The sequence below is a fragment of the Monodelphis domestica genome, chromosome 1 (genome assembly GCF_027887165.1).
Source record: "Monodelphis domestica isolate mMonDom1 chromosome 1, mMonDom1.pri, whole genome shotgun sequence".
In the NCBI taxonomy this organism is placed as follows: domain Eukaryota; kingdom Metazoa; phylum Chordata; class Mammalia; order Didelphimorphia; family Didelphidae; genus Monodelphis; species Monodelphis domestica.
Window position 1 is genome coordinate 700,102,936 of NC_077227.1, and position 8,755 is coordinate 700,111,690.

Below are 8,755 nucleotides of genomic sequence, written 5' to 3' on the forward strand. Positions count from 1 at the left end.
CTGAAACCCTCTTCCCCCCCTTAGGAGCTGGCTGGGGCTGTCCTACCTCCCAAATATGAACCTTTGGCAGGGGTATCTTGCTATGTCTTCCCCAACCTCCCAAATTTAGGGTTTCGATGCTAGCAAAGATGAAAACAAGCTCTTCTACCATTGCCCAACATTCCTGTTAAACCTAAAACTTCATTCTTGCTTTTGGACATAGGGGAAGACAAATGGACATATCCAACATGCCCCCAATTTCCCACCAAGTCAAATACTGCCAACAAAGTCCCATAACTGTAGCCACAACTAGTAACTCCTTGAAACCTCTAAAGTTTACAGTTTTTTATTGAAGTCTCTCAACATTGGGGAAGAGGAGGTACAGTAGATATTGCAATAGATATCATCCTTAGCTTGCAAATGTGTTAACTTAGAAGAGCTTTAGAGATGAGTAGTCACTCTGATTTGAACTCAGGACTCGGAGAACTCTTCAAGCCCTGCTTGCTTCCCACTCTACAATGATGCCTTTTCACAGCTGAAAGTGAATATCCTAGACCCTCTGGCAGAAAGGTGTCCCCCTTCAGTAGCCAGGATGCATTTGTTCCTGATTAGCCCCAACTCTTCATGCCAAATAGTGTAGCAGCAGAAGAGACCGCAACTGAGTGTTTGAGATGTCTTGTCTTTGGTCATATGATCCAGCAAAGCTAATTGGTCCTTCTTTGCTATGAACCTCAACCTCATCAGTGCACCAAGTGCTGAGCAGAGAGCCATCGGCATCAGCAGGTACTCAGAAGTGTGGCTTGTCTCTTTGTTCCAGGAAGTACAACCTTGCTCTCTGCTGAACAGAACCATAAAGTTGACACCTCCATCCACTATAACATTCCTGAGTTACAGTCCTCCAGCCGGGTGTCTATGCCTCAACACAATGGGCCGCAGGAGCCCCCATCAGTGAGGAAGGGCCCCATCACCCAGGAGCTGGACAGAGACTCGGAGGAGGAAGACAAAGATGAAGATGAAGAAGAAGAGGAGGAAGAAGCCCCCAGACCCAAGTGGCAAGGGATTGAGGCCATTTTTGAAGCTTACCAGGAACACATAGAAGGTTAGTAAATAGGGTAGTTTAAAATTTAGCAAATCATTTAAGGATTCACTGCATATTTGAGCAGCCACTAATAAATGATAATATTGGTGGTAATAATATTTAGTAATTATAAATATAATTTCTATATTTATAATATTTTGTAGTATATATTTATCATTAAATATGTTTTATATTAGATCGGAACATGTAATATATAAATAAACATGATATACAAATAAGTGATTACATAATATATGATTATAAATAATTATATGTTATATATAAATAATACTTGGTGATTATAAAGCTACACACACACACACAAATGCATATACAATGTAAATCGTGTGTGTGTGTGTGTGTGTGTGTGTGTGTGTGTGTGTGTGTGTGTGTGTGTGTCTGTGTGTGTGTATATGGCATCCTATTTGATGGCAATGACCCGGGAGCTTAGGTAGAAAGCATTTTATTGGTTAGGAAGCCAAGGCCCAGAGAGAATATATAAGGTGCCCCCAAGTGTCATGTGGGGAACAGTGGGTTCAGGCAAGATTGAACCCATCCCTTTTGTCTCCATGTTCAGGGTTCCTTTCACTGTGCTACATTTATTCTCAGTGGATTTCTAATGACAAAACTGGATCCAAACACCGAAGGTGTTCTATGCTGCTACCATCTTTAATTTCTAGCTGCATTCCAGTCTGAACCCCCTCCAAAAGTTATTCTGGGATTTATTCAGTCAGTTAATGGCAAGCCCTTTACAAGAGTGGGAGTAATGGAGGAGCCCTGAATAAAGGCGGATTCAGCCACCAGCTGGATTCCATAGTGCCAAACAACTTGCAGAGAGGCCAATAAATACAGCCCTAATCATAAGCAACCTGTGCTTTGGAACATGACCATAGTTTGACTTCGGCCCCAAATTATCCTGTCCGCTCAAAGACCATCTCTGCCTCATACCGAACGGGGCTAAAGGCATGTCCTTTCAGGGCTGGCGTCCTCCTTGAGTGTACTGATAAACACTAGGTACACTGAGATGATCTTGAACAATATCCCTTCCAGCCAGAAAATCTTGTGGCACCTCTCCCCCTGCCAAGTCCATCATGCAATATTAACCACCAAAATACACCTGACATTACAGACTCCCAAGTCCAAGGAAAGTGTCTAAAGCCCAGGTTGGCTTATCAAGTGATGAGTGAAAAGTCAGAAAGCCCCCAGACCATATCTGAACCCCGCTTCCCCTCTTATTTTACAAGGAAGGAAATAGGGTTAGAAAGATGAAGTTAAATGTCTGAGTTCACACATTTAGCTCATGGCAGACCTAGGATTAGAGCTTCTGAAACCCAAACTTTTCCTCGCACAACTACAACTTGTCATCTAGATCAGGCCCATAGAGCATGGCATGGCGGAAATTACTCCACGTTTTTTAAAGGCATTATGGCCAGCGGATATCCTCAGACCAACCAGACCAGAATGGACAGTTCCTTTTTCTTTCTTTTTTTTTCTTCTTCAGGTATAGGACAGCTATTTATTTCCTCTACACAAAATAAATGCTTAAAAAACAAAAGACTCCTGAGTACAATTGACAAAAACTTAGGAATGATTCATAACTCATAATGTTTTGTATTCCTCTCTAAGGAGGTTGATCCTTAAAACAAAGAGAGCACTTGGTGGGGCTCTTGAATAGGTATTTGGCCTTCCCCAGAGCTCCACACTGTTTGGCTGATTCCCTCAAGACCCATGTCTTTTGACCTTCAGGATCTTGGCCATCATCTATGAGAAGGCTATACTTGGAGAAAAATCCTTCCTGACAGTTCCTCTTTCTAATCAAAACTGGGCACCTTGCTTTCTCCTCCCTGGTAGTTGAGCAAGGCCGATGTTTAACTGAGAAGAACCTGAAAATAAGCTATGTGTTACAGAATCTGTTGCTTTTGGTCGCTTGATGGCCATGGTGATAGTCTTTTGTCTCAATTGTAGAACAAAACCTGGAGCGGCATGTGTTGCAGACCCAGTGCAGACGGCTGGAAGCCCAGCATTACAGCCTCAGTCTGACGGCAGAGCAGCTCTCCCACAGTATGGCGGTGAGTAAGTGCCTGGGTCCAACGGGCACAAGGATTTTTCCAACTCCCACTCTTTATGGTCTCCATTTTACCCTGAAGAGGCCTGGAATAGCTACTGTCTACCCTATGACCCATAGATTGCACTGCTAGACATGAGACTTCAGTGAAGTCAAAGAAAAAATATCCCATATGTAGGAAAATAGTCCATATACCACTTTGTGTGGCAGCCCATTCATTAGGGAATAGCCAAATGTATATGGTATGTAAATGTAATGGAATATCACTGTACTGTGATGACAAATTGGAAAGAAATATGAAAAACCTTATATGAACTGATGCTGAGAGAAGTAAGCAGAACCAGGAATTTAGTATAACCGTACCCAGGAAAATGAAATATTGCGGGGAAAAGTAACATGATAGCCCATTTTGCCCACCTTAGATTATGTTTGAGACACTGCTTAGCTGCCCCAATGAAGAAAACAAAGGAAATGAAAGTTTTGGAGAAGGAAATTATGAATTCTTATTCATTATAGTCATAGTGGTAGTCTCTCGGTAACCGAGGATGACGATTGTCTTTGTGCGTTTTCATCTATGATAGATGAGTGTGCACAAAGACACTTGTGCGTGAAGGAGATTTAAGTGGAAAAGTCGGTGCACAGAGACAGTCCCACTCTCTCAGCGTTGGAAGCCTGGGTCCAGTGGCACGAAAAGTCGTTACACCTGGAGACTTCCTCAGCTGCATTGGATGGCCCGGTTGTCTTTTATGCTCCAACATGCCCTAAACACTCCACAGTGCCTTGCTGCGTCAATTAAACCCTAAATAATTAGATCAAAGGTGTTTGCTGCACTAAAATGGCTTTCATTCCTTCATGTTTTATACAAATATTTACTCAACTTTAGGACAAGTAAGATACGACGAGTTGTCTCAGTGATAGAAAGGGCCCAGAAAAGGAACAGTGGGCGTTTTGACTGAAGGTGGTGATAATGACAAATATAGTGAAGGTTTGGTTTTATTCTAAATGTTCATATTTGGACAAGGATAGAGCTCTTGTTACCTGACTTTGTTAGCTTCGGCTTTCAAGGTTGGGTTGGCTTTGGCATTGTTGTGAGAGAAGAATTGCAATTTTCCTTATAATATTGAAGAAGTTGTCTTGACAGCAAATTTCTTTTCTGTCTTCAACAGGAATTAAGGAGCCAGAAACAGAAGATTGTTTCAGAAAGGGAGCGACTTCAGGCAGAACTGGATCACTTACGAAAGTGCCTTGTGTTGCCTGCAATGCAGTGGTCTAGGGGTTACTTCAAGGGATATCCCAGGTGACGTTCCCTTGCAACTAGGCCGAACATATAGTATAGAAATATTATCTATTTTATTACCTTGAATATTTAATATTTTTCACTGGGAGGTTTGAAGCTTAAAAAAAAAAGAAAAAAAGAAAAAGAAATTGAGAATGTGCCATGCATGAAGCAAAGGATTCTGGGATCCAGGAAAAAACTTATCTTGACTTCAATGCAATCGAATCACCTTTGTAATTCTGCAAGCAACCCATTTAGGAAGCCCATAGCTTTTGTTTTCAAGTTGGTTTTGTTCTTCCCCCCTCTCCCTTTATTGTTTTGGCTTTTATATATATACATATATATATATATATAAAAATATATATAAGATAAAGATGAAGGCTCCATTACCAACACTAAAACCCAATCAATCAGTGTCCCAGGAGTGCCCATCTGCACTTGGCTGGATCACACCAATTCTGTATTCCTTTTGTTGCCATATTAGTACTAAAGAACTGAATTTCTGCTCGGTGAGGATGGGGTTAGCCTCCATCTACCCCACAATTGTATGGCTTTCTTCAATTGGAGAGGAAATATGGGGTGCATTTTAAGTGACAGGATTGTTCATTTCAATTACTCGAGTAATTATCTTCAGAGCATCATGTCCTGGGAGCAAACCAAGCCACAGTACTTGAGACTTTCCCTAAGGCTTTCCCACTGGAAACGCACTTATCTAAAAATAAAATGAATAAACAAATGGAAGGTACCTTTTTATTATGGGGAGGGAGGTGGGGGGGTGGCGGGGAAATTGTACAGAACTATACACATACACACAGACACACACCCAGACACACACCCAGGCCCACAACATTGTTACTGCAGTGGGTTATGTTTTCATACAAACAAATTTTGAGAGAAAAAAAAGTCAAAAAGGTGCTTCGGCCTTGTACTGTGTATATATATTAAAAAAAAAACACAAAGTTTTGTATGTTTTTATTACTTTAATTATTGTTATAAAAAGCCTGCCATTTTTAATATGTGGTTGGGGAGGGTGGGGTTGGTTTTCCTGTTTTTGGGGGGGTTTTGGTTTCTTTTTTTTTTCCTTTTTTTGGTTCTGTTTTTGGTTTTGTTTCAGCAAAAAAAAATAATAATCTTTGCTTTTAGTGTTTGTACCGCTGCTGGTCAGAACATTAAAATATTGAAGCATTTTAAAGAATTTTTTAAGAGGTAAAGTAAAAGCTTTCCACTGGCGCATATGCTGTCAATTCATTTTCGACTTCTGTTGTACCAGAGAATTCTTTCGAAAGCCATGCATCACTTCTAACCTCCCTCCTTCCCTTCCTCTGTTCTTTCTGTTGTTGTTGTTGTTGTTGTTTTATTTTTCCAGCACTTGGAAAGTAAATTGCAAATATGACCAGCTGCTATTGAGTGAGGAGGGGATGGTCTGTGTTGGGAACAAGATAAAAATTACTTCTCTGTGTGTATGTGTGTGTGTGTTCTGTGCACACACGGACACATGTGTGTATGTGTGTGTGTTTTCTTTTCAGAGACCTTTATCAGGAAGTAAATGTTCTGTGATCTAAATCTATGATGTCTTACAGCAATCTGAGCAGGTGCAAGGTAGAAAACTTCAGCGGCTTCACTTAGATGCAAAGTTTTAAAAGCTTTTAAGAGTCTAAACACAGAAGTAACACAATGTCTGAACTGAATTTCTTCCTTTTTTAATGGCTATGGCAAGCGCAGGAGGGACTAGAAACTGGGAGAATTTTAACTTTATAACAGGAGAGGGGGTACGGTTCTTCCATCTTGTCTTAGCTTTGATCTATCTCTGCATTGTTTGGGCAGTTTCATCAGTGGATCGGGACATTGTCTGAAAAAAGGGCCCTGTTCCCAGAGGAGAGAATGTGGATTTGCAGCAGTTGGACTTTCCCAGTTAGCTAGCAAGCAGTTCAGTTGCTTGGAATGCTGATCCTCCATTGGTAAAGGGCGTCCCGATCTTCTCTCAGTAGAGATACAGCTTTCTAGCAGATGGCACTAACATGGCTTTATCTGTTCCTACACAGTTTGTTTTGTGTGTTTGCCAGGAATCTTCCAGTTATTAGCAAACTCAGACAAAAAGGGCCGCCAGTATTATCAGCCGTCAACAAGCGCCTTCCTTTCCAAAGATATTACTTGAAAAGAGATGAAAGGCTGTGCTTGTATATACCTCCTCCCCTAAAAAAAAAGGCATTGTGAAATTCTCCATGTACTCTGTAGGTGGAACTTGGGGGGGGGGGTGAAGGAGCTAATTTGCCAAAGATGAGGGCAAAAGCATCAATGTACTTCGCATAACAAAATCTGCTTGCTTGAGCTAGTCTGGAATTGCTAAAGGAGGGACATTTTCTGCTGCTGGCTCTGCTCCAGAGCCCTTTCCACAATCCATGGAAAAACTTGCCTTTTTTTCTTTTTTCGATGGTAACTTCTAGGCTAGTATAATAGCCTTAGCTGAAGGAAACTGGGCGAAGGAAGGTTTATCAGCTAGGAGACCTTGTGACATAGAAGAGAGAAAGAACAGCACAGTATCTATGAGGGATCAGGCTAGCCTAGAACACATTTAATTGGTCTTTTTGGCCGCCAGTGCCAGGCTTTGAGTAGTGTCTTGTCAGCTCTTGCCTTGTAATGGATTCTAGCCCAGTGGTATAGCAACAGCAAGAGATAATTGGTTCTAAAGGTGCCTGTTGAGTGATAGATGCCAGTGGAGTTAAGACCACACTCATCTTAAGACAACTTTGGTTACACTTGTTTTACGATTGGCATTTGAGTCTTGGCTTGGCCATTGAATTTTCAGTGCCCATTTCTGTATGGGGAACTCTGAATATTCTTCCTCAAAAACAGAATAAAAAACCTCTAGAACAGAAATGACCATTAGGAAGAGGAGCTGCTGAACTAACACATTGAAATGTGTAAGACCCCGAGGGGTTTCCCCTGTTATCATGGTTCCCATGGCACTGACACTGAAATAATTTACAATTATTTTCATGCAGTTATAGTCTAAAAAAGTGTGGGAATATGGCAGTCTTTAGACTTTTTTTTTTATTTGACTCAGATAAATTCTGACAAATATGAAATGTGGGAAGCTTTTAAATTTCACATTGAGATTGGTTAAAAGCAGGGTGGGGATTTTTTAGAATACAAAATAATACAAGTTCCACAATTTTTTATCATGATTTGCTCTGGATTTAATGATGCTCCCTTAGTTTTGCTATTTATATCGACTTTGGTGTTTAGCATCTAGAAATGGTACCACATCATTTTTGCAGAAATAAAACTGCAACCCAGAATCCTTAAGGGTGCAATGATGAAAACAACTGAAACATAAGGTTCAGCAGCTAGACAGATATTTGCACTTCACCTCCAAATTGAAACAAAGCAAAATGCTCCTGAGGCTTCTTCATTCCTTGGACTCACAACCCGATTGATGTGATTTTCCTATTGCAAACAGACATTCTGGAAGCAACACATGGCTGGCACTGTTATTGATGTGTAAGACACTTTATTACGATAGTTCGGTTTCAGTAGGAACAAGCTGATGTCTTATCAATTGTCTCAGAAAAGATGAGAGTAACTGAGATGTCCTATTCAGTCACTTTTGTATGTTGGGAGAGGCGAGATTAATTTTGAATAGTTTTGAATCAACGGCTTTGATTGCAGAAATTAGTTGCCATTGCCCTTTTAAAGAAATTAATTTCATTAACACATGGAGATGTGATTCAGATTCATTTGTGAATGGCATTAAAAAAAGACCATTGTATATTCAATCACTGCCCTGCAACTGCCATATTAGGAAAAGCTGAATTTCAAAGAAAACCCATTTAAAAAAAAATGTTTTGTTAAAAAATGCATCCACTCTGAGTTATCTCTACGTTGCAGGAAGAGATTTCAAGGAGCTGCCACTAGATGGAGATGGTCATCATGCGCCAATTCCAGTACTCTTAACTGTATATTAGCCACTTGCAGCACTTCCTATACTCTTTAAAGTAACAAATGCTGTCGATTCCTTTTTTCTTAATCCTTTGGTAGCCTATCCCCAACTTTTTGACCCTCTAAGAATTCTTTGGAAATTCTGCCTTGACCCAAAGCCCATGCTGATCGGTTGTGATTTGTATGTACCCTGTGCATAATTCCTAGAGCAGTAAATCAGTACATGGGAGGGAGGAGGAAGGGCGCCTCAGTCAACAGGGGGGCAGTTTAGATGCTGTGAAATTAAACCTGTTCTAAGTGTACTTGTTTGAATTAATTGTATTGTAATATATTATTTGTTGAATGTAGTAATTAGGTATTTATGAATATATTGCTGTAATTTCTGACAACATCCAAAAAATAAAATCTTCCTAAATCA

General features: G+C 40.5%; 1 protein-coding gene across 7 annotated transcripts in view; it reads left to right on the plus strand.

Annotated features, from left to right (window-relative positions):
- Positions 1 to 8,755, plus strand: part of GSE1 (Gse1 coiled-coil protein) — an 869,104-nt gene extending 860,349 nt beyond the window's left edge. For all 7 annotated transcript variants that reach the window (XM_056823919.1, XM_056823916.1, XM_056823904.1 and 4 more), the window contains 3 exons: positions 797 to 1,078; positions 3,023 to 3,126; positions 4,289 to 8,755. In XM_056823919.1, the coding sequence (XP_056679897.1) occupies positions 797 to 1,078; positions 3,023 to 3,126; positions 4,289 to 4,423 (521 nt within the window). In that variant the 3' untranslated portion in view covers positions 4,424 to 8,755. The remainder of the gene's footprint in view (positions 1 to 796; positions 1,079 to 3,022; positions 3,127 to 4,288) is intronic.